At 40.1% G+C, this 26,886-nt stretch overlaps 1 protein-coding gene across 4 annotated transcripts in view; it reads left to right on the top strand.

The window, feature by feature from the left end:
* The window catches only part of NLN (neurolysin), a 103,953-nt gene extending 95,592 nt beyond the window's left edge, over positions 1 to 8,361 (top strand). For all 4 annotated transcript variants that reach the window (XM_055252268.2, XM_055252269.2, XM_063623239.1 and 1 more), the window contains one exon: positions 7,788 to 8,361. In XM_055252268.2, the coding sequence (XP_055108243.2) occupies positions 7,788 to 7,922 (135 nt within the window). In that variant the 3' untranslated portion in view covers positions 7,923 to 8,361. The remainder of the gene's footprint in view (positions 1 to 7,787) is intronic.
* The last annotated feature ends 18,525 nt before the right edge of the window (positions 8,362 to 26,886 follow it).

Below are 26,886 nucleotides of genomic sequence, written 5' to 3'. Positions count from 1 at the left end.
ATTATCTTTGGGGATAAGTTTATGAGTGATTATTAATTTTGTCTGTACTTTTCCTAGAGCTTTTCCTTATTTTTACATAGTACATAGATTATTTTAGAAGCCAGAAACAATGTTTCAAAGCGAAAAAAGTCTAACTAGGTAAAGGTACAATTATGACGTCTTACTGGCAATCATTGGTGAGGCTTCCTGGCATAAGTGTACACTGCCTCTCCCAGCCAAGATTCGCCATCACCTCCTCTGTGCGTGCCCTTATGTGACCATGTACCCAGAACCCTCTATCATTACCTTTTCTCTTCCAGCTGTCAAGGTAGCAGCCAGATTACTGATCCCTGTGGTTCCAAGGAACTTGCAAGTGTAATAGAAGCAATTCCTGCATTATCTTCTCTATACCTCCTCGTATTCTCAGGCTTCACAGTTTGGCAGGCAGCCATACTACTCTTATTTAGACAAAGGTGCTGGGTTGAACTTAGAGAAAGCATCATCCCAACAACTTGGAGTTAAAACTTGTGATGTTAAAAACAATTTTCAGTGTTACTAAAATTCTGGATTCAGCAGTGCTGTGTATTATTAGATGTCTTGTGCCATAAGGCTGGTGTTAATTCCTTCCTTTACACCTTTTCCTTTCCTTTCAAATGCTCTGAGTATCATGGCACTTCCTGATCCTCTGCTGTCACAGCAATAATGGACGTGGCTCCAAAAGCCAAGAATCCCTTGGCCCCTCACCCTCACACCCTTTGCAGATACTAAAAGATGATTTTTAAACAACTGTTTTATTCCCTCATACAATACAACAATACTATTTGGGGTTTTTTGTTGGTTTGGGGGGGGGTGTTCTTTAAAAAAAAAAACACAAGTATTTGCTCTAAAATAACACTTGCCTTACAAAATACAGGTACCCAGTTATTAAAAATTAATGCTTTGGGAAAACAATCCTAGTCTCCAAAAAACTTAGATCATTATTATAGCTATGTGTGATGAAGAGAAAAACAAATTCTTTTGTTGTCCCAAAGCATTAATTTTTAGTAACTGGGTACTTGTATTTTGTAAGGTGAGTGTTACTTTAGAGCAAACATTTGTTTTAAAAAGAAAAGAGGAAGAAGAACTTCCCCCACAAAAACAATGTATACCACAGAATACAGTGCAGCCAAGAAAAAGAACAAGATCTGAACCCAGAAGGCAGAGGTTGCAGTGAGCCGAGATTGCACCATTGCACTCCAGCGTAGGCAACAAGAGTGAAACTAATCTCAAAAAAAAAAAAAAAAGAACAAGATCATTTCCTTTGTAGGGACATGGGTGGAGCTGGAGGCCATTACCCTTAGCAAACTAACACAGGAATCAAAAACCAAATACCTCATGTTCTCACTTACAAGTGGGAGCTAAATGATGCGAACACATGGACATGTAGAGGAGAACAGCACACACTGGGGCCTTTTGGAGAAGGTGAAGGATGGGAGGAAGGAGAGGATCAGGGAAAATAACTAATTGGTACTAGCTTTAATACCTGGATAATGAAATAATCTGTACAGCAAACCCGCGTGACACAAGTTTACCTATGTAACAAACCTGTACTCATACCCCTGAACTTAAAAGTTAAAAAAAAAAAAAGAAACAAAAAAATACTTCTTCAGACCAGTATACCATATATTACTTATTTTGTGCCACAACCACAGAGTGTTATTAGCCAACACTGAGAAAGGTGGCATTACCTTGAGTTGTTCCAGACTCTGTGCATTTGCTCTAGTTTCACATGTCAGTGAGTGGTGGCATCAGACACATAGACAGGATAAAAATATGAATTTTTATAGTATAAAGGAATACTTCATTTGATCTGAAGTCATGGGACTCAGAGCAATCAAAATATATCCTTTGTTGTCTCACCCTCCCTAATGTGTGTATGGGTCATTTTGAGAAGATAGCGGGATGGCCCTTCAAAGCATCAGTGCCTTCTATTGTTAGTCCCCAGGCACTAGAGAGGCTGGGAGCTGAGAAACCACATGTTGTTGACGTTATTGGTTATGCAATGGAGAAGACTGTGTCCAGGCCTTCCTTCTCTCTGTAACCTCCTGCCATCCTACAAACCCCAGGGTCTGCTCTGGGGACCATTTCAGATCTTGGCAAGCAGAACTATAGAAAGTAGCAGTAGAATATTTTAGGGTATAGTTTTCATTCTGTTTTGAGGGCCTCTATCAAAGTATAATAACTGGCTGCTTACCTATAGCCTAAAACTTTGCTACCTCTGGTTTTATCTGTAGTTTTTAAAATATTGTTCTTCATAGTAAATAGACGTCACATCTTAGCTGTTTGATTACTTTGTTATATATTACCTAAAGTACTTTTTTCTCAGTGAACATGAAGTTGTCTCATTGTCAGACATACTTTTCACTTTTCTAACTGTTCTGTTAAATAATTACGGAATGGAACTGCTAGGGATTAATGCTTTTCCAGGAAGCTCTCGAAGGTCTTTAAGGTCACCAAATGTGAATTCAGAATCCAGCAGCTAATCACAGGTTGAAATAATGGGGGCATTTTAACCAAGGCCATTTCTTTTTATAAGGCAACTTCATTGTGGGAACATTTTCTAAGAGGTAATAGACATTGTGAATTCAAAGGCAATTATATTGTTAAGCTACTATTATCTTCCTCCTCTTTTGCATTTGAAGAAATTGCTAAGCTTTGTTTCTTCCATCAGAGGAGGAGAAATACGAACAAGTATCACTTCTGAAAGAAATACTGAGAAAGTCAAGAGAGTTAAGTGTAACCATACTTCAGTCTGTAATGCCATAAGGAGGGAGCTACATCTTACACACAATAAAGCCACAGAAACATGAAGAGTCTTGGTTAAACATGACAAAGAACCACTTGATAGAGAATCTATAATATAAAGCTAAAGATCCCAGTGCTTTAAACAGCATCTTAGGCCCAATTCTTCCTGTAATGTGTTGCTAAAAAAGAATATGAAATTTCCTCTCCAGAAGGTTTTTACAAATGGCTTTAATTCTCTTCTCTGTCTCAGCTCTCCTGATGTACCACCCAACAGCTGATTTTTCTTATAACTGAACCTTTTCTAGTAGCCTCAGGTTTTGCCTGACTTGAGGGACAAAGGAAGGAATTCGAATTGATTTCCAACCTACTTCTTGAATATTTACAAGGCCAGGCCTTCTAAATCTTGAATCCCAACCAGCTGGAAGCAGTTCATCTTCCTTTGTGCTCTTACAGCCCTTCTTTGTTTGCTCTTAGCACCCCAATAATCTGCCTGGTTAGGGTTCTATTTCTTTATCTTCCCTGATAGATCATAAGACTCTTGTAAAAGGAACTATTTTATTCAGCGTTGGGTTCCCTTCTCTGCTTCACAACTATTTAATTTAATTACTGTTTTACATATTTGTACCTCTTTGGACCTGACTGATGGTTTTCTCCATCCGCTTCCACTTCTCTACCCCCCATACATACTCCTACCCAGCGTGTTTTTTCCTTTGGATCTCCTCGCTCCCCATAAATAAAAGTTTACCCTTCTATCCTCACAAATCAGTAAGGTTTCCAGAAGGCCCCTTCTAATCAGGCAATGATTCCTACTACTGTTCTTGTATCCATCTCCCTATCAGTACCAGTTTTGTTCTCTCCCTCCTTTGTTGTTGTCAAAGCAATTCTTTTTTTAATTTTTGTCCATTCGGGATCTCCCCACCCTCACAGAAAACAAAGGGTGTGCTCTTGGGAGGGAGTTATGGACTATGGAAGGAGAGGTTTCAAAGTCCAGCTTTACAGCAGGCTGGTGAGCTTGTCAGGTGCCCGATCGTCATCACCCATCCTTGGCTGGTCGCTCTCTGCCCTGATGACTGTCCCTCAGTGTAGGAAGGAGACAGCTCTGGCTGCACTCCCCAGAGTCATCCATGCTGGGAAGGACGGAGGAGGGGTGGAAAGTTAGTGAGAGCCTGCATGTGCTGCTGCAGAGATGCCCAAGATAGCAGGAGACCCAATCTATTTCCCATTTATATATTCTCATTGCCAATAGATGATGGACATCCTTCGTGTAGGTAATTATTATTGCTATTAAAATATTACCTGAAAGGGCGCATATTATTGGGTAAAATGAGTGCCTGAGTGCCTTATCTCTCCCACTTAATACTTCTACTGAATTATGTATTCTATTTCTTACTAATAGTGGAAATGAAGTTCCTTATGCCTTTCTTTAGCTTTATTAGGAGATAGAACTAATTTTGAGGAAATGCCACACCAGGAATGCATTTGTTTCCCTGAACTGTATATAAGTAACTGAGCTGGGGCAGTGTGAAAGGAAAGAGAGGAGAGTGGAGGAGGAAAGGAGATGGGAGGAGGAGAGGTTTGTTGATTACCGCTATATGCCAGATATTATGTTAGGGAGCGAACAGAATACTGAAATCGCCTCCTCCAACTGCCCAAAAACTGAGTGAGGTAGGCATATTCCCATTTGACAGATGAGGAAATCAAGGCCCCAGGTCACATAGCTAAGGATTGAGCCAAGATTCAAACCTGGGCCTGACTCTAGAGTTCCTGATTTTGCTTCCGAAATTGTCACTGTTAGAGAAGACTTGCATAGTTGCCAAAAGATACATGCTAATCTTCTAGGATTAAAAAAGCCACAGAGGTGAATGACACTGGTTTTCCTTCATAGGAAAGCTCTAGTTTTTACTGTATGCAGATCTTCCTGAAGGATGGTTCTAATACGAAAAATTTTAGCAGTTGTCTTAGAGCTTCTTTTCTTGATTTCCTCACAGTTACAGTTTCTTTATAAACAAAGAATTCATAGAACAACTTAGGGCAAAGACTCCCTCCACCTGTGGCATATGTCTCCCAGACCACGTTCTCTCACACAAAGAGCCTGGTACCCCCCGAAACACAAAATTCACTTAACTGGTTTTTTTTCCTAAGAAAAGCAAGATCCTGTTACCAAAATGACTCTTAAACTCTTCTCAAAACTTCATTGCAAAGGAAATGAAACTATTAAAAGACCATTGCTCTGTAATTCAGGAAATTGAATCAACTTGTTTGGAGCCATAGGCAGAGGAAGATTTGAGCTGTACTGAGCCACATATTGTGAGACGAAACAGTGCCCTGCTCTGAAATGATTTTACCATTCATGAGCTGTCTCTTTACAACACCATGGAGCTCCTCAAATGCTTCCTTTTCTTTACTACCTAAAATTACAATTCTCTGCACAAAATGAAAATACTTTTATCAGATGTTCACATTTGGAGTGATTTTCTAAAACTTTCATTTCAATTTTCCTTAATGTTTCTATACTTGTCAAATGCGTATGTCTTTTTAATAAATGAAAGATACATGATACATACATCTTGAGCTTGAAGAATTTCTGCAGACGAAATATTGATGATTGAGACTGGATGATAGGTTTGTGAGAGCTCATTATACTGTTGTCTCTACTATTAGTATGTATTTTAAGTTTTTCATAATAAAATGTTTAAAATATTTTTGTAATTCTGCAGAAAAATTTAATTCACATTGTCTGCGTTCTTCCTGTACTGCCCCACCCAGAGAGCACAGTCTTTCCATGCTCCTCCCACTAATTTAACACTAGTCAAATTTTGGCATTTTGAGAAAGAAAGGAAGGGAAGGGAGGTAAATTGTGGCTGGGCTCAAGAGCCACGATATGCTCCTTCTTAGCTTGATTAAAATCCATGACAAACACAGCCATCACTCACATTTTAGATTCTAGATTGCTGCTGTGGTAGTAATGAATTGCTGCAGAACAGGCAAGAAATGACATGTTTTTTTGTTTGTTTTCCTGAAAGCTAATTGAAGGCTGGGCACGGTAGCTCACACCTGTAATCCCAGCACTTTGGGAGGCCGAGGCAGGCAGATCACTTGAGGCCAAGAGTTAGAGACCAGCCTGGCCAACATCGCAAAACCCCATATTTACTAAAAATATAAGAAATTAGCCGGGTGTGGTGGTGTGCTCCTGTAATCTCAGTTACTCAGAGGCTGAGGCATAAGAATCACTTGACCCTGGGAGGCAGAGGTTGCAGTAAGCCTAAACTGTGCCACTGCACTCCAGCCTGGGTGACAGAATGAGACTCTGTCTCAAAAAAAAAAAAAAAGAAAGGTAGAGGCAGGGGCAGGGGCAGGGGCAGGAGTGGGGGCGGAAAGGGAAGGGAGCTGATTGAATCTAGCTTCAAGCCCTTGTCATCAGTTTTGGGAAGGTCGGTATCAGTGACTGAGTGCCTTCTCTTAAGAAAATTGATTTAAAACTTGTAAATAAGGCAACAAGACTGCTGCGTACCTTTTTAATATCATACTAGAACACTGTGTAACAAGCCTTCCTAAAGACTATTTTATGCTCTGGGCCCTAGACCTGTCCAGTGTGGTAGCCATGTGTGGCTGTTGAGTGCTTGAAATGAGGCTAAGTACAACTGAAGAACTGAATTGAGATGTACCATAAGTATAAAAAACACGTTGGATTTTGAGCACTTACAACAACAGCAACAAAAGTCTCCATAATGTGTATATTGACACGTGTTGAAATGATACTGTTGTGGATATAGTGGTTTAAAATAGTAAAATTAATTTTACCTATTTGTTTCTTTAACTTTAAAAAAATGTGGTTAGTAGAAAGTTTAAAGTTACATATGTGCTTCATATTATGTTTCTGTTGGACGGTGCAGCCCTAGAGTTTCTGAGAAGGTAACTTTGACTAGTTATTTACTCCTGATTAGAGTCCAGACTGTGAAGTTACATGTTAGCCTATGGATGATTAATAAGCTGCAAATGATTTCTATTTATAGCCAAAAGGTAACCCCAAAAGTTTGTATTCTTATGGCCCTAGGACATAAATCGTTTTGTGTCTAACTTGGTAGATTTCATCCATGTTTTATTTTGCTTAACAGTTTGACTAAATTTACCTCTGATGGTTGTACCAATCAAAATCTTGTTATACGACAGAGCTGGAAATTCTCTAGCTCTTCTTGTACTAAGTCTTTTTGATCAAGTGGTATAATGGATATAAATCTAAGTGTTACTCTGTGAATTGTTTATTATGTGTATATTTGGAATTATGCTTCTGAATTGTCTTGCCTTGTTTCCTTAAAAGGACAGTGAAAGGGAAGTGAAAATATTGAACAATGCTGATACTGAATAACAACTATTTTCTTTCGCTCTATCTGCTCCTGTGTTTGTGTAAATAAAAGTAGAGGAACTGTGATGTTTTAAAATTCCAGACCTCCATCCCCAAAGAAAACTTTCCAAAGGCCCTCATTCCCAGCATCGGACCCACAAAAATGTCTTGCCCTACCCTGCGGGGCACATGCGGCCCTCCTTCTCTCATCCATAAGGAAGAGGGTTCTGTTGTTGTTGTTTTGAATGAGCCCGTCATAAAAGCAGCAGAAACCATTTGACAGTAGCCATGCTACTGTTTCCAAGTACCCAGGCCTTCTTGAACACTTGCTTTCTAACCCTTTTGAAACCACAAGAGATAGCATAGCAAATAGGAACCTGTTGTGTATTCCATTTGGCTGTATTTTGTTTGTTTGTTCATGTTGTCAGCTCACTGCTTAGAATCTAAGGAGACAAGACCATAATAAAGGACAGTGTAGAAGACCTGAAGTTTAAAGCTCCAAATCTCTTAGCTACCAAAATAAATAAATACTACAGAGCTGTTTGTGAGCAAGAGAAAACATCTAGACAGAGTAAGACTAAAGTCCTTTTTCCTTCACCCCTACCCTTTCCTCTTTTGCATCTAGAGATTTGGAAAATTGCTAGAACCATGAATTATTAGGTATGATGTTTTATTTTATTAGGTTGGAATGAAATACAGAAACCTAATCCTGAAACCTGGGGGATCTCTGGACGGCATGGACATGCTCCACAATTTCTTGAAACGTGAGCCAGACCAAAAAGCGTTCCTAATGAGTAGAGGCCTGCATGCTTCGTGAACTGGGGATCTTTGGTAGCCGTCCATGTCTGGAGGACAAGTCGACATCACCGTGTGTTACTGGCCTGGAAACTGAAGGGAGTTTTGCAAATGAAAATTTAGATTTCTATTGACGTCCTTTTGTTTTCTGATTTTAAAAATTATAAAGATGTAAATGGAATTATAAATACTGTGACCTAAGAAAAGACCCACTAGAAAGTACTTGTACTATAAAATTTCATAAAACTGGATTTGATTTCTTTTTATGAAAGTTTCATATGAATGTAACTTGATTTTTTACTATTATAATCTAGATAATATGATATAAGAGGGCTAAGAATTTTTAAATTGAATCATATACATGATATAATTTGATCCTTCTTGTATCTTGAAGTTTTCTACTTGGGATTTCTGGACTGATAAATGAATCATCACATTCTTCTGGTAAATATTTTCTTGGAGCTCTGTGTCAACTTTGATCCTTTGTCTCCCAGGAAGGTGTGACCTCTCCTTTGCCTGCATACCTCAAGGCCAGGGGAATATGCCTCAGTGATGCATTTATCTTTGTATATCAGGCCGCATGATTCCCAACTTTCTGCCACACTTAAATTACGTTCCTCCATTTGAGTTTTGTCTTTTCTGTCTAAAATTCAGTCAAAGAGTATCAAAAAATTATGTTTCCGCTAGACTGGTCTAATGTATAAGTTTTTGCGTCTTGTGTTAGAGGATTTCGTAGCTTGTATTAGAGGCTCATTTCCACCTCAGCATACAGGATCGCTGGTCTTTTGGCGTGTGTGCCGATTAGAATACTAAAGCAAGTCCAGGCACATTTTTCTCTTCTCGTGTTTCTAATAAGTGTTAGAGACTTTGCCTCTTTTACTTACCACATCCCCAAAAGTGTCAGGTAGACATGTCACAAATGGCTCTGTAGAGAGCCATGGGAAGAGAGAGGAGGTGGATGTGGAACATAAAGGGTTCAGCAACTCCAGAAGAGGAGTGGGTTTTGGACAGAAGCATTTGAGGACAGCTGCTCCAAAGCCTTAAGTGTGTGATGAAATGTAACCACGGGGAAGAGACTCTTCAGTAGCCTGTTCCGTCTGGTGATTTTTATTTTAAGTGAACCTTTGGATCTATCTTTAACTCTCTTTATTGTGAGTCTAAATTCCAATTCTGCAGCAGATCAGTAAACTCGCAGTATTTTTCCTGTAGAAATCTATTCAATAAGGAAGCCAAGAAAGGATAATAAAATTAAAAAAAAAAAAAAAAAAAACTTTGAATGTCCCCTGCCTAGGTCTTCCGGTTGTTTTCCAGTGCATACCTCTGGTATGACTTTGCTAGCCAGGGACAAAATTAGCACCTTCCAATTCTCTAGTCCAAATGAACTTTGTGCTAAATAAAAAATTATTATACTACATAATAAAATTTCAGACAGCAGGAAATGCAAGAGCTAGGAGATTCCTAGATTATATCTGCCAAGCAAATACCTTAAACATCCACCTGAAATCCTACTACCCTCTCTTCTGAGATAATTTGCCCAGCCTTCTCTTCCCCACACTCACTCAACGTCACCCCCCTCTAATCCCCAAAACTGTTTTTGTGGTCTTTGTAGCCTATAGTAGTTTTCTCACATCTTTCCCCCCTAGACTTTTCTGTTTTCCAGTTTTAGACAAAAAAACTCTTCAGCTTTTTCCAGTGTGTCTCCTTAACAGTAACTTTACCATTTGAAATCTTATTTCATAGAAAAACTAAATTGGTGTGGAAAGGCTGCACACAATAAAGTTATATTATTATCCATGAAAATGAACTCATATTTCTTTTTTTTTTTTTTTTTTTTTTTTTTTTTGAGGCAGAGTCTTGCTCTGTCGCCCAGGCTGGAGTGCACAGTGGCGCGATCTTGGTTCACTGCAAGCTCCGCCTCCCGGGTTCACGCCATTCTCCTGCTTCAGCCTCTCTGAGTAGCTGGGACTACAGGCGCCCGCCACCACGCCCGGCTAATTTTTTTTGTATTTTTAGTAGAGACGGGGTTTCACCGTGGTCTTGATCTCCTGACCTCGTGATCCACCCGCCTCGGCCTCCCAAAGTGCTGGGATTACAAGCATGAGCCACCCCGCCCGGCCTTGAACTCTTATTTCTTTCATACTTTAACGTTAAAACCGAAATGCATGAGAGCAAAAGCACCATGGTGTTCTTTTTATTTAGGGCCTACCTCTAATATTTAAAATCTACCAAAGAGCAGTCACAAAATTAAAACTCAGCCCGGGCGCAGTGGCTCACGCCTGTAATCCCAGCACTTTGGGAGGCCAAGGCAGGAGGATCACCTGAGGTCAGAGTTCAAGACCAGCATGGCCAACATGGTGAAACCCTGTCTCTACAAAAATACAAAAAGCTGGGCATGATGTTGGGTTCCTGTAGTCCCACTTACTTGGGAGGCTGAGGCAGGAGAATAGCTTGAACCCAGGAGGCAGAGGTTGCAGCGAGCTGAGATCGTGCCATTGCACTCCAGCCTGGACGACAGAGTGAGATCCAGTCTCAAAAAAAATTAATACTCAAATAATTATCTAGCATAATTTAAAAGAAAGGACTTTTTAAAAATTCTCTAGCATAATTCAAAAGAAAGGACTTAACTTTTTTTTTTAATGTGGCTATCCGTCTAGTTGTTCTTTTTTTCCAGATCAGAGCAGAGAATATCACTGACATGCTTGAAATGGTGGATAACTATGGAAATTGTAATTGGACAAATGTACACTTTAGATTTACGGACTGAGCCACATATAATAAGGTCTCTCCTGGTAATTGATCCAGGGGATTTAGGCCTCTTTCGGGTTTTTTTTTTTTTTTTAAGGCATTGTTGTGTTGTGAAGGATAAAATCTTAAACATCTTATGCTAATGGATAGTAGGCATGATCCTAAAGGTTTAGTTTTACGATGCTGCAAAGAAGAGAAATGTCTTGACGTTATGCCACCTGATACGGACTTTGTCCCCCTCTAGTATAAATGTTGCATGTTACCTAGATAAACAACTAAAAATTGCCTTGAGTTATCACCTGAGCTACTTATGCCAAGGTCTTGCCTTTCTAAAGCTAATAAGGTGAGAGGTGGATATCTGTAGCTCTTCAGATGAAAAGTTGCATTGTGGAAGATACCAAAATTGAGGAAATAGCTCTTCAAAGAAAAATTACTGATATGATCATTGTACTTGTAAATGCCTTAAGTAGTAGGCAGTGACTCAATTTTCTGCTTTACCATTTTACCTTTAGCCTTTATGTATGAATTATAGGTCTGTGGAGATTGTGCCTCCCCGCTAGGCCAGTGTGTGTTTACCATTTATTCATTTTCTATCATACACAGGTGGAATTTTCCATGTGCCAAGGAAATTGCATTAAAATTTACATTAAAATACCATCTTACTTCAGGCTGCTATAACTAAATATCATAGACTGGGTGGCTTCAAAAGCAGACATTTCTTACAGTTCTGGAAGCTGGGAAGTCCCACAATCCACATGCTGGTAAATTTGGTTCGTGGTGAGGCCCCTCTTCCTCTTTTACTGACCACATCCCCAAAAGTGTCAGGTAGTCATGTTACAAATAGCTCTGTAGAGAGCCATGGGAAGAGAGAGGAGGCAGATGTGGAACATAAAGGGTTCAGAAACTTCTGCAGGCAGCAGTGGCAGGGAGCAAGCCCTAGGGTGTCTCTTTTTACGAGAGCAGGAATCCCATCATGAGAGTTCCATCCTCATGACTTTATCTAAACCCAGTCACCCCCAACAAAGGCCCCACCCCCTAACCCCATCACATTGGCTGTTACGGTTTCAATGTAGGGGATGGGGCACAAACATTCAGTCCATAACGAATACTGATTCCTCAAATAGGGTTAAAACATAGTTAACTGAGCCCCCAAAGAATGTTAAAAGAGAAAATCCGTTTTATTTGAATAGATACAGTGACCACAGCTTCTTCCCTCAAATCAACACATTACAGTTAGATGTCTCTCATCTGAAATTGGATAGCCATTGAAATTGAACATGCCTTCTCTTATAAATGTGTGGTGAGAATAAAAGCAACAAAGAAATGAATGTGGTGGCTCACACCTGTAATCCTAACACTTTGGAAGGTTGAGGCGGGAGGATCCTTTGTGCTCAAGAGTTTGAGACCAGCCTGAGCAACATAGTGAGACCCTGTCTCTACAAAAACTTAAAAAATTAGCTAGGGATGGTGGCACATGCCTGTAGTCCCAGCTACTTGGGAGGCTGAGGTGGGAGGACTGCTGGAGCCCAAGAAAGTCAAGGCTGCCATGAGCCATAATCACGCCACTGCACTCCAGCCTGGGTGACAGAGACCCTGTCTTAAAATAAAAAAATTTAAAAAAAAAAGGAAAAGGAAAGACATACATACCCTCAGTTCTTCGAAAAACAGTCAACGTCCAAAAAGTTTATTTTCTGAGTCACCTTTAATAGAGAAATTTCCCACTGGAAACAGATCCACCTGAGTGGTTATCTAGTATCAGCTATATCAAGGCAAAAGGTAAAAGTTATAGGATGTAAATATTAGACCAAAATAGCCTTTTTCAACAAACACAATAATGCTGTAAGTCTGTAACAAAACAAAATTTGAAAAATTGAGATAATGTACACAACCATGCACACACCCCCACACCACACCGTGAGTGATTCCTGAGTTTTTATTTGGTTGAATTCACCTTGTAGTTCCCTTTCCTGAGAAAATACAGGTTCAACACATCTAGTCCACGATGTACGTACAAGGGGAAGGGGTGAACGGGAAATAGCCTCCCTTGTTCTGCTCACATGAGCTGCAACCTGTACTAGCTGCATATTTCATAGACCCCAGAGGCTCACCTCAGTTGTACTCCTATGATAAAATGTCTCTAGCATTTGTCATGAGAGAAACTGGCTAGAAATAGTTTGTTCATTGAGTCCAGCAAGACACGCATTGCTGTTGATATCTTTGTGGCTAAGATGGAGAATGTGACTGGATAGTAGTTATCCAGGTGGATGCCTAGCTATTGAAACAGTCTGAGATAGTTGCATAATGATTAACGTTAAACTGGGGGTAATTTCAAGTCATTTGGCTAAAAATGAAAAAAAAAAATCCCATAAAAAGGTATCAAGTGTACAGATAACTGGACTGGAATTATTAAGTATGATGATGTTAACATTCACAATTATTTTGGCTGGACGAGGCAGGTCACGCCTGTAATCCCAGCACTTTGGGATGCCAAGGTGGGTGGATCACCTGAGTTCAGGAGTTCAAGACCATCCTGGCCAACATGGCGAAACCCCGTCTCTACTAAAAAATACAAAAATTAGCCGGGTGTTGTGGCACATGCCTGTAGTCCCAGCTACTCAGGAGGCTGAGGCAGAAGAATCGTTTGAACCCCGGAGGTGGAGGTTGCAGTGAGCCGACATTGTGCCGCTTCACTCCAGCCTGGGCAACAAAGTGAAACTCTGTCTCAAAAGTAAAAAAATAATAATATTTAAAAATATTTCAATGTGGAGACAAGCTCAAAATGAAATTAGACACATTCCATTACCCAGGTAAAAGAAGCGGAAGCCTGACTTGATAGTAGTATTCAGGAAAAAAGAGTTGGCAGTTTTATTTGGCCAAATTCCAATATCAGCTCATAGTACAGCACACCTGGGGAGGGGGACGGGAGGAGAGAACTAAGGCTTTTTAAGAATGTGCTGATGGAAGTATGTGCCTAGATCAAAAGAATAATCCCCCCGGACTCCAGTGTAAGATCAATCACTGTTGGAATATCGTGTTCCTTTCTAGGTATCACATTTTAAGCAGACTTTGGCCAAGTATTACAGTCTTTGCAGGAGCAGTAACAAGATGGTGATAACTTTGAAAATACTTCTCAAAAGAAATATAAAAAAGAATTAGGGAAGTTCAGTCTGGAGATAATTCAGAAATACAGATGATAATTGTTTTCAAATTCTTAAAGGAAATGGGAGAATAGGCTAATTCTGTATTGCTTCAGAAACCAAATGGAAACAATTAAATTCCATTAGACAAATGGTTGGAAAATATGAGGAGGATTTAGTTCAGTTCGAGGAAGCTGTTCCTAATAATTTTTGTTGGTTAAAAATACATTCTGCTGCTGTGAAAAGCCTGTAGCTGCCAGGAGTGTTACAGAGAGCATTCCTCCCTTGAGTTGACATTTGTGCCAAATCGGCTTTGAGGGCTTCTCCAGCTTTTAAGATGCGATAATGATAAGAAAATCATCAGGAAAACATCCCTCAGATGAAACGTTCACAGGCTGGCTCTGAAAACTGGCATTCAGATGATTGTGGCTCCCCCATACTGTAGGAATATTGTTTATGGCTTAAGGTTGCCTCGCTCGTCATCTGTAATCAGTGAAAGTTTATCCAGAGGTTAATTACCAGTTTTCTGGTGGGTATCTGGGAACTGAGGATGGGAGACTAACAGTTGTATGTGCAACTGTATATGCATTGTATATGCATAGTAAAGCAAAAGACTGTTAGAGAATGAGTAAACGTTCGTTTTCCTCCCTTACAGAATTTACAGTTACTCTCTGTGCATTCCACTCACTACTGTCTTCGTCACACACACAGAGGCAAACATCTGATTCAGATACCCAGGTGTGCCATGCATGCACTCCACCATATTGTGGTCTCTTCGAGGCTTATTTCTGTCCCCTGTCCTCCACAGTCCTGGATTGTTAATGAATAGTTCATACGTGTTTGTTAAATAAATATACCTTCTTTAAAATTATCTTTTGTTATAAAGATGCCTTTTTCTATGGTAACTGCAAAATACCTAATTTGTAACTAAACCTAAAACTATATGGATAAGTTATTTCTACCCTGCGGGGGGGCGGATTTCAAATGAGAGTCCTTTCCTTAGTGTACTGAGAGTTTCTGCATGGGGTAGATGAAAGAAACATGTTTTTTGTAAAAAAAAAAAAAAAAAAAAAAATTGGCAATGGAGAACAGCTTCTCAGCTTCTCCCTATGATTATGTATTGAAACCTGGGAATTTGTTCATCTAGAATCTCTGGTTTTCTTGGGGGGTCTATGAAAAGGGCAGAGCAAGCAGATGTCCCATGATTGCCCTGAAATTATATTAGATATGTTCGTGTGCATGGATACATGCATTTTTCTAGGGATAGAGTCCTTAGCTTTAATCAGAACAAATTAAGAACTACTGTCTTTAAAAATGTGCTTTCAAACGTTTGTTTTTTAATTCATTTCAAAGACTCTAATGTGCCCATTATGTGTCAGGCACTGTGCTTTGCAATGAGGATACAAAAAGACACCCCAGAACTGGGGCTGCTCGCAGTGGAGTAGAGAAGGCAACTTAGTTCATAATTTATTGGGATAAATTATAATAGAAAGGCATGTATCCAAAGCTTTTCTGTGTTTTCCCCTCAACCCTGGTTGACTCCACTATACAATTTGACTGTGGTGCCACAAAATTTTACATAGTTACCCTGCCACCTGCCACCACAGGCTTCTATTTTTAACAAAATGATTGCTTTTCTCTTTTCAGCATTTCAGGAGTGGGACCAAATGGTGTTCTATATCTGGTATATCCAGGAGTTTCTTAGATCTGGTAGTTAAAGGGCTTATAAACAAGAGATGAAAATGTTCACTTTGCCATTTTTGTGCAAGTGGTTATAAATTGATAGCCATTAGAAGAATGATATGGGACCCCTTTTAAGCTGATATGTATTAGATAGCCAAGAGGCATTGGTACATCCTATAAATCTAGAAAACAGGTTGTTAAAATAATCACTGAGTTGTTTAGAGATGGTCCAGATTTAGTCAAGATTTCTTACTTCCTGTTCCCAGCAACTTTTTTTTGAGATGAGATCTTCCCATGTTGCCCAGGCTGGTCTGGAATTATTGGGCTCAAGAGATTCTCCCGCCTCAGCCTCCCAAAGTGCTGGGATTACTGGTGTGAGCCACTGCGTGCGGCCCCATCAGTGTTAATAATTTCCCTTACCACCAGTAAGAGCCAAAAAAAAGCACCCTAGCATTTCAACCTCTTACTGCCTATTTGTGACTTCTTTATGTAGGGATAGAAGCTGATTAAACAGATCAATGAAAGACTAAAGAAGCCTCAGGGCTCCAAGGTTCAGACAAAGACTGGGCCTGGACTTTAAACTTACACTCCATTCACTTCTGTTTCTTTAAGTAATCATCTCCTTCTCAGAAATCCTTGTTTTTGTCTATCAGACCTATATATTTTATTTTCTTGTCTTTTACTTATTCATGTAATTATTTAAATTTTTGATGAGATAATACATTTGATGAGAGAAAGTGGTAGGAGTGATTCCAGACAGGAATTTTCTTTCTCTTTTAATGACTGGATGGATAGGTCTTAAAAGGAATGTAAGACTTTATTCCAGAGCAAAGCAGTCATCAGTCCCTTTGTATTCAGGGCAAAGTGGGGAACACCAAAAGATGCATTTTGTCCTCCCTGTTCCAAATCAGATGCCTTTCTATGGTCTTCAACATTTGTGTGACTGACAAGTGGGACTTCTGTTGTAATTCACAATGCAATCACTGTTCTAAACATGCACATGGCCCACTCTGTCTCAGCTTCAATTATAAAATCTTCAGCCAGAGGCTATTATCCTCTGTTTTGTTCAGTCAGTGAGATAGCCAGTGAATTTCCAACTGAGATCAGGTGGCAGGAGAAAAATTTCTCACACTTCATCTATCAAGCCCTTATAGACCCCAGTATATTTCCTCCACTGGGGGGTCCTGATAGGGAAGTTTTTCTGAAGTCATTTGGGAAGGTGTCCTAACATTGCATTTCCATTCCTAATTCCACCTTAGATGAGGGCAGGGAAATAATAGCTTAAGAAACTGTAAATTCACAGAGCCCCATCCTCCTGTTTCATTATTTTCATGTCACTAATTTTTTAGTAGATAAGCTACGTCCTGTGATCTACCCAGCCATGTGAAGCATCTCTTTCTCTCCTGCCCACCCTTCCTTTCTCCCCAAAGTCCAATTAAATAAATGAAAGATTCTGGGCAAATCTCTCCAAATCCCAGCAGGAACACAATAGAAGTCTGAGGCAAAAAACATAGTGAGGCCACGGACAACAAATCTAGGTGCTTTTTAATTTGGGAGTGGGGGATTGGAGGCTTTTCTGTGAAACACCCTAGTTTTAAATTACAGTCAGTGTCCCAATGCCTGCAGGCTAAATGAGAGGTTTGGAAGGATTAGGATAAGAGTAGACTATATACAACCACTTCTACAAGTAAATGCCTTTTAATTTTTTTCTAACATACATATTGCAGGAAGAGTAAATGCCTTTTAAAAATGTCTGTGCAAGCTAGGCATGGTGGTGCATTCCTATAGTGCTAGCTCTTCAGAAGGCTTGAGGCAGGGGGATCGCTTGATCCCAGGAATCAGAAGCTGTAATGAGCTATGATTGTGCCACTGCACTCCAGCGTGGGTGACAGAGTGAGACACTGTCTCTTAAAAAAAAAAAAAAAAAAAAGGTGGGGCCGGCCATGGTGGCTCAGGTCTGTAATCCCAGCACTTTGGGAGGCTGAGGTGAGGGGATGGCTTGAGCCCAGAAGTTCGAGGCCAGCCTGGGCAACATAGCGAGACCCCTTCTCTGCAAAAATTTTTTTAAAATTAGCCTGCTGTGGTGGCACACCTGTGGTTCCAGCTACTCAGGAGGCTAAGGTGGGAGGATACTTTGAGTCTGGGAAGTCAAGACTGCAGTGAGTTGTGATTGCACCACTGCACTCCAGCCTGGGTGACAGAGTGAAGTCTTGTCTCAAAAAATGAATGAATGAATGAATGAATGAATGAATGTCTGCAGAATCCAGAAGAGCTCTATGGAAGATTTGGCATCTTTCAAAACTCATTGACCAAATTTTAAGTATAATTATGAACTTGTTCCAGGAAAGCCAAACTGCTATCTGGTTGACTTTTATCTTCTGAAGTTCAAGTTAATGGGGAGGTGGGGGAAAAGCCAGTTAAAGTCAACTTGTTTTATAAGGGTGGTGCGTATTTGTGTTAAGGCATACAAAAGCCTGATTAATTCCTCTGTCTACCTAGTACGTTTCTTAATACCCTATCAGAATTCAGCTGGAGCACTAGTACAGCAACACACTGTTTTCTGTGGTGCCAGTAGACAAAATGTCAGAACGCCTGCTGCATTCCTCTGGGATAATAGAAATGAAGTCATTACGTTAGAAAGTGGATCATGTGCCCAGGATACACTTCTCTCACCCTGAACCCAGTGACTCTTTCCCGGGTTAAAGTTACTGATCTGGTGGCAGATGCAGTTCTGGTAGCCAGAAGAGGGTGAGACAGAAGAGCCACTTAAGGAACATTGAGGTTTTATGATATTTGAAATGGCAATGACAGGTTGGTGTGGTGTGGTGCCTATCAGAAGGTGAACACTGAGAGAGAAATGTTAGGACAGAGAGCCAAGAACTTGATTGCTGGCAAGTGCTGGCTTGAACAAGGGCAATTGCTGGAATCTAAGAGGGGTGCTAGGCCGGGCGCGGTGGCTCACGCTTGTAATCCCAGCACTTTGGGAGGCCGAGGCGGGCGGATCACGAGGTCAGGAGATCGAGACCACGGTGAAACCCCGTCTCTACTAAAAATACAAAAAATTAGCCGGGCGTGGTGGCGGGCGCCTGTAGTCCCAGCTACTCGGAGAGGCTGAGGCAGGAGAATGGCGTGAACCCGGGAGGCGGAGCTTGCAGTGAGCCGAGATTGCGCCACTGCACTCCAGCCTGGGCGACAGAGCGAGACTCCGTCTCAAAAAAAAAAAAAAAAAAAAAAAAAAAAAAAAAAAAAAAAAAAAAAAAAAAAAAGAGGGGTGCTAATATTCAAGAGAAGAAGGTGTCCAGTTTCACAGCTTTCCTTGATTAGCAAACAATTGTTTTGTAATTCAAAGTGACTAGAAGTTTTACTTTTCAAAGGTACTGTAAGAGACTAACCTCCTCCAAAGGATTTTCAGGACTTGTTAACCATGAATAATAAAAAGTATGAGTTGATGGCCAGGTGGGGCAGCTCACACCTGTAATCCTAGCTCTTTGGGAGGCTGAGGCAGGTGGATCACTTCTGCCCAGGAGTTTGAGACCAGCCTAGGCAATATGGTGAAACCTCGGCTCTACTAAAAATACGAGAATTAGCCAAGTGTGGTGGCACATGCCTGTAGTCCCAGCTACTTGGGAGGGTGAGGTGGGAGGATCACCTGGGCTTGGGAGGTCAGGGCTGCAATAAGGCAAGATTGTAGCACTGCACTCCAGCCTGGGCGATGACAGTGAGACCCTGTCTCAAAAAATAAAATAAAATAAAATAAAATAAACGGTATCAGTTCAAAGAAAACTCCTTAAAACTACCTTATTACCTCTTATGTATAAAAACTTTTGTAGTCATGTTTTAATGGAATATTACCAAAGTTGACCTTTATTGTACCTGTCAGAAAAATCTGGCTGTTATCTTGAGTTCCTAAAGGAAGAAGTAATAGGAGCTGTTTGGCAGACTTGACAACAGTTTCTAACATTTCTCAACAGTCTAATCAATAATCAAAAGGACAGGCAGGGCTTGGCGACTCACGCCTGTAATCCCAGCACTTTTGTAGGCTGAGGTGGGCTGATCGCTTGAGCTCAGGGGTTTGAAACCAGCCTGGGCAACATGGTGAAACACCTGTCTCTGCATAATATACAAAAATTAGCTGGGCATGGTGGTGCATGCCTGTAATCCCACTTGAGCCTGGGAGGTAGAGGCTGCAGTGAGCAATGATGGCACCACTGCTGTCCAGGCTTAGCAAGAGAGTGAGACCCTGTCTCAAAAACAAAAAGACAAAACAGAACAAAAACCACAGAAGGACAAATTGTTTGGCTCAACCCTCTAGAAACCATAACAATATAAATAACTCACCCCAATGAATTGTTTCTGTCTTAAATCTTGGAAATAATCATTTTTATCATGATTTTTATCATTTTTATCTTGAATATTTGTTTCCACAAATCTCACCCTCTTCCTCCATCCTCTTATACACATTCTCCCACCACGTTCTTTAAGCAAAGAAAATATACTTTCAAGCTAAGTGTTTCTTTTGATGCTAAGACACTTAAAAAATAACAGTGGGGAAAGCAAAAGAAATAAATGCTTATTCCTTTCCCACCTGGATTTTACAAAGCAAACTGCAAGAGAAAACAATACAAGCTCAGTCAGTATGCATTTTATTTCCTCCTGCCGCTCTCTCACTCTGCTTGGGATTAAATGTTCCCTTAGTCCTCAACCAAAATGGAAATATGATCTCATGTTTGTTTATTGTGTTGTCTTTGTATTTCCTAGGTCAATAGGGTGCAAATTTTGATTTACTGATGTAGCTTCTTCCCCCAAACACAGAGAAATTCTTCAGGGAGCTTGCTGTAAGCATATCCAAGTGCAGCTGAATCTCACAGGTAGACATTATATAAAAATAGAGTAGCACTTTAAGATGCAAAAGTGGCATCATTCAGTAGTGCCATCTCTGCACTCCAGGTGCAAGTCCAAGGATTCTACCAAACAGGGTTGCCAAATACTAATTGAACTAATTGGTTATCAATGCTCTTCTTAAATGTTATGATCCTGGGGTTTCTACAATGAGAAGAAAAGGGGATGCCTTCCATTCCCCATACAAAATGCATAAATTCTATTATGTACTCTCAAATCAGTAAGAAATTACCAAGAAAAAAATTATCTTGTCTCGAATAACAATTTGGAGAGAAAATGACCAGTATCTGTATATGTGTATTTATTTCCTTTTATCTTGTCATTTCTCTGTGTCCAATACATAATAAACTTTAAAAAACAGGCTAACATATCAAGATGAAGAGATTCATTATAGCCGCTATGATTTTCTATGATAAAAGAAAGAAAAAATTTTTTCAATACACTAAAATGGGATAAGCTCAACAGACTAGAGAGTTTCAAATGCATAGGAAAAGGAAAAAAAAAAAGAGATAAAAGAAATTATAATACTTCTGAAACCAGCAATGTGATTCTGCTTCACACCCATGTGACTGGCAGTAATCTAGCTACTAAGGCTGAAGATGAGCACACCCAGTAGTTCCACTCCAAGATATGGACCGCCAAACAAACTTCTACATGGACACCATGAGATATCTACTACAATGTTCACAGTAGCTTTGTTTACAATGGCAAAGCATTGAAAACCACCAAAGCGTCTATCAGCAGAAGAGTGGATAATGTTTATTTGAACAATGGGCTGTATTGTAATTAGGATGAGGGAACTAAATCTCCATGTATCAATGTAGATACAACTCAAGAGCAGTGTTACAATGCCATTGCAGAAGGGTTCGTTCAGATTGCCCTTTATATAAGTTAAAAATATATATGTAATATATATATTCAAAATAATGATGTATCTTTGGTGGAGCTATACATACTAGTATAAAAACATCCACATGAAAATGGATAATAAATTCAAGGCTTCCTCTGATGAGGGAGAAAGGAGAATAGGATTCAGAAGAGATATACAAGGAGCTGAAACTACAACTACAATAAATGTTTTTATTTAAAAACCCAATGCAAGGCCGGGTGCGGTGGCTCATGCCTGTAATCCCAGCAGTTTTGGGGGGCCAAGGCAGGCAGATCACTTGAGGTCAGGAGTTCTAGACCAGCCTGGCCAACATGGTGAAACCCCATCTCTACTAAAAGTCCAAAACTTAGCCACGTGTGGTAGCGGGTGCCTGTAATCCCAGCTACTCGAGGCTGAGCACAAGAATAGCTGGAACCTAGAAGGCAGAGGTTGCAGTGAGTCTAAATTGCACCACCACACTCCAGTCTGGGCAACAAAGCAAGACTCCATCAAAAAAAAAAACAAAAACCAAAAACAAAAAACCCCAAATATGTCAGTATGTTAAAGATTTCTTTAAGCTTTTGTTTTTTATTGTTTGATCTCTTTTTATCATTTTTAAAAATGCTTCTGAGTGATTTATCAGAACGTGTCTTTCAAAGCACATTTTTTTAAACCAGAAATCCATCTAACTTCTATCACGCAAAACCCAGGCATATGGGATTCCCACATACAGTTGTTTCTAAAGACTACCCCTTGGATGCCCCCCATAAAACCCAAAAATGAGCATCCTAATCTACTGAAAATCTAAAATAATTGAAGTCATTATACAAGAAGCATAGAAGTTAGGTGGCCTGCCTCCTGCCATCTTGATTATTCTGAACCACCTTTTCTTGCTCTGGGCATCAGTGCTTTGAGCAGAGGGAGACCCCTGGGCTTAGCCTCAAGAGTTGGGTTAGACTCCTCACTGCTCCTTCCCAGGTTGTAGTGCTCAATCAGCATTCATTATCATTCATTATCATTCCCTTTTTCCTCCTTCCTAACAGAGCCTTAATTTTCTTTTTTTTTTTTTTCTTTTTTCTTCTTTTTGAGACAGAATCTTGCTCTGTTACCCAGGCTGGAGTGCAGTGGCATGATCTCGGCTCACTACAACCTCTGCCTCCCGGGTTCAAGCCTCAGCCTGCCGAGCAGCTGGGACTACAGGTGCGTACCACCATGTCCGGCTAATTTTTGTATTTTTTGATAGAGACAGGGTTTCACCATGTTGGCCAGGCTGATCTCAAACTCCTGACCTCAAGTGATCCACTCGCCTCAGCCTCCCAAAATGCTGGTATTACAGGCGTAAGGCACCACGCCTGGCCAAGAGCCTTTATTTTCTTTAAGTATCCCAAGTCATCTAAGGATAATTTCATGCCTCTTGCCAATAATTGATTCAGGAATAGGTATGTGAATTAATCAAGGCCAGTGATAGGTGAGGAGAAGTTTGCTAAGGACTTTTGAGGAGTTTCCTAGTTTTCAAGAAAAAGCTACAGAAAGAAACAATCTCTTCCTCTGGCATTATTGTGTGCAGATTTGAGGCCCAGAACTGCAGCAGCCATTTAACTATGAGGCTGAAGACTAAGCCAACCCTTGGTGAAGGGTAGAGCCAAGAGAATTGCAGAGAAACAGAGTCAGCACAGCTAGGTATGTCAGCCCTGAAGACCACCTCACCTCTGAAGGTTCACACAAGTAAGCCAATATCTTTCTGTATTGTTTAAACCAGTTAAGATAGATTTTTGTTAGCTGTGGCCAAAGACATTCTAACTGACACATACATACATGATTCAGCTTCTGCAGTTGTCAGCAGGGATATTAATTTCTGCCTTGCTAGTTCCATCAGTGGTTTTGGAAAGCAAAATGATTCAATGCATGTGAATGTGCTTTGTAAACTATAAATTGCTATTCAAGGGCAGGCTGTTACTATTAGTAATAATTTTGCTACTAAGTCTCAGGTCTTAGATACCAATTTTCTTTCTTTCTTTTTCATTTTTATTTTTTTAGAGACAGGGTGTTGCTCTGTGTTTTTTTTTCTTTTTTTGAGACAAAGTCTCGCTCTTGTCTCCCACGCTGGAGTGCGATGGCACGATCTCGGCTCACTGCAACCTCCGCCTCCCGGGTTCAAGCGACTCTCCTGCCTCAGCCTCCTGTGTAGCTGGGATTACAGGCGCCTGCCACCATGCGCGGCTAATTTTTGTATTTTTACTAGAGACGGGGTTTCACCATGTTGGCCAGGCTGGTCTCGAACTCCTGACCTCAGGTGATCCACCCACCTTGGCCTCTGAAAGTGCTGGGATTACAGGCATCAGCCACCGCGCCCGGCCTGTTGCCCAGGCTGGAATACAGTGACACAGTAACAGCTGACCTGTTACTCAGGAGCCTCGAACTCCTGAGCTCAAGCGATCCTCCTGCCTCGGCCTTACAAAGTGCTGGGATTATGAGCATGAGCCATTGTGCCTGCCAGATACAAATTTTAATTCACTATATAAATTGTATGTCTTAGAATGTATTTAACTCATTTATTTTAAATTGATACTTCCAGTGACCGTATGAGCACTTACAGGTCATCATTTTAAATCATATAAAGCAGTTATATATTTATAGTATCTGTTGAGGATATTTTCAGCAATTAGTTTTTATATAAGGGCCCTAAGGCCTTTTGAATAGCCATTATGTTAAAGGGTTAAAAAATGCCCACAAAATAGGGTCTTCTTACCTAAAAACTAGTCTTTAGCATATCCTCTGTGTCAGTATCTACATTTGTAAAGAAGGTTTTCATAAAAATTAAGGGAGACAGTACATGTGAGGTACTCACAGCAGGACCTGAAACATAGTTACCAGCAGAATAGTAACAGTTCGACCTAACACTATGTTCCAGGGATGTTCTAAGAACTTCACATTAATCCACTGGTACTGCAGAACTGTATTCTTGTTCTATTGCATTTTTTAATTTTTAAAGTAGTTTTATTGCTTAAGGAAAAATGTCACATTTTTATTATTGAGACAAGATTGGGCACGCTGAAGGTATTATGGCTGTAGACATATATTTATGGCTGTAGACATATTATTTAAAAAATTCAAATACAGAAAAGTATGAAGATGAAATGAAAGTCACCCCAATTTCCATCTTATTACATGTATGCTGGATAAGCAACCAGGCCTTTCTGTTTAATAAGGCAGGTACACATATGTATACACACATATACACACAAATATATATATGCACTTATGGCGTATATGTGTGTGTATATATATACATACTTATGCATACATAAGTTATTTCCATATGTACTATATACATGTCTATTTTTAGTTGGACAAAATGAAAAACTGGTATTATTTTTTAAATTATAGTTGATTCCACATCCTAGGGTATAAAAGAAGCCAGATTTCTCATATTGTTTGGGATATTGCTTGTAAGTGGGTAGGGTCTAGTTAGGCAGCAGATACTTAAATACATATTTACTTAAATAAGGTCATACTGTCTTTTTAAATGCTCTTAATTTTTTTTAATTTAAAATAGCCCTTTAGTCACATAACATATCGCTATGATTTTTTACATCATAATTACTTACTTCTACCCAATTTCTCTTGTTTATTTATTATTCTCCTTAACAGCTGCCTTTTTTCTTTTATAAAAAAAAATAATTTTTTTTTGAGACAGGGTCTCACTCTATCCCCAGGCTAAAATGCAGTGGTGTAATCATGGCTCACTACAGTCTCAAACTCCTGGGCTCAAGTGATCCTCACAGCCTCCTGAGTAGCTGGGATTATATGCATATACAACCGTACCTGGCTAATTTTTTCTTATTTTGTACAGACATGTTCTCCCATGGAATCAACCTAAATGCCCATCAACAGTAAACTGGATAAAGAAAATGTGGTACATATACACCATGGAATACTATGCAGCCATAAAAAGGGCACAATTATGTCCTTTCCAGCAACGTGGATGGAGCTGGAGGACATTATCCTAAGTGAACCAACACAAGAACAGAAAACCAAATACTGCATGTTCTCACAACTGGAAGCTAGACAATGAGAATATATGGATACTAGGAGGGGAACGACAGACACTGGGGCCTACTTGAGGATGGAGGCTGGGAGGAGGGAAAGGATCAGAAAAAATACCTATCAATACTATGCGTATTACCCAGGTGACAAAATTATCTGTACACCAAACCCCATGACACGCAGTTTACCTATATAACAAACCTACACATATACCCCGGAACCTAAAATAAAAGTAAAAAAGGACCAGGCATGGTGGCTCATGCCTGTAATCCCAGCACTTTGGGAGGCCAAGGCTGGCAGATCACCTGAGATCAGAAGTTCGAGACCAGCCTGGCCACAACGGTGAAACCCTGTCTCTACTAAAAATAAAAAAATACAAAAATTAGCCAGATGTGGTGGCAGGCCCCTTTAATCTCAGCTACTCAGGAGCTGAGGCCAGAGAATCCCTTGAACCTGGGAGGCAGAGGTTGCAATAAGCCGAGATCATGCCATTGCACTCCAGTCTGGCGACAGAGTGAGACTTCATCTCAAAAAAAAAAAAAAGGTAAAAAGAAGAGAGAGAGTCCCTGCCCAGGCTGGTCTCAAACTCCTGGGCTCAAAAGATCCTCCTGCCTTGGCCTCCCAAAATGCTGGGATTATAGGCATAAGCCACCACACCCAGCCTTTTTTAGAAGTTTCAAATTGTGGTAAAAACTTATAACAAAATTTACCATCTTAATCATTTCTTAGTATGTAGTTCAATAGTGCTAAGTGTATTCACATAGTTACTCAGTAGATTAATAGAACTTTTTCATCTTGCAAAACTGAAACTGTATACTGACCAAAAAAATCCCCTTTTCCTCCTCCTTCCAGGCCCTAGTAACCATCATTCTACTTCCTTTTTCTGCGAATTTGCAGCAGTCGTATATTTTATGTCAATTTATATTCTCCAGCACCTAGTATAGTCATGCTCCATAAATATTTGTTAAGTGATGAATGAATCTGTATTTGAGCTATACACAAACAAATGAAACAAGAAGAAAGGCACACAGCCTCATTTGTACTAAGGAATCAATACCCGCTGTCTTAGGCCATTCTTGCCATTGCTATAAAGAAACACCTGAGGCCAAGATTTTTTTTTTAACACTTCAGCAATTTGTCTAAGGTCTCAGCATTTGCAAAGTGGCAAAGTTATAATTCAAACTCAGGTGTGTCTGATTCCCAAGCTTGTCTTCTTTGTATGAGGTTATGCTGCCTACCCTAACCTCTGCCCTCCCTCGTTTCCATAACTGGCCCCACTGAGCTCTTCACCACAGGACTCAGTCTCACTATTTTCAGATTATTCTCAGATTTATACATCTCAGGGACAGGCAATACATTTTTGGCTATCTCTTTCTCCCATTTTCGAAGTACAAGGCAAATAAACACAGTGTGTTTCCTAGGACAAGAGTCATTACCTCTCAGAAGCTTGGATTCCAAATCTAAAATCATATGCTTAACTGATACTCAATGATAATGTGATTGAGAGTTCTATTTGTCAACTTGTCTAGGCTATATGGTACCTAGCCATTCAACCAAACACTGTGTCACAACCAAAGATGTTGTTGTGAAGGTATTTTGCAGATGTG

This window comes from Symphalangus syndactylus, chromosome 18 (assembly GCF_028878055.3).
Source record: "Symphalangus syndactylus isolate Jambi chromosome 18, NHGRI_mSymSyn1-v2.1_pri, whole genome shotgun sequence".
NCBI lineage: Eukaryota > Metazoa > Chordata > Mammalia > Primates > Hylobatidae > Symphalangus > Symphalangus syndactylus.
The sequence above is the reverse complement of the archived record's forward strand: the minus strand, read 5'-3'. Positions and strand labels throughout refer to the sequence as shown.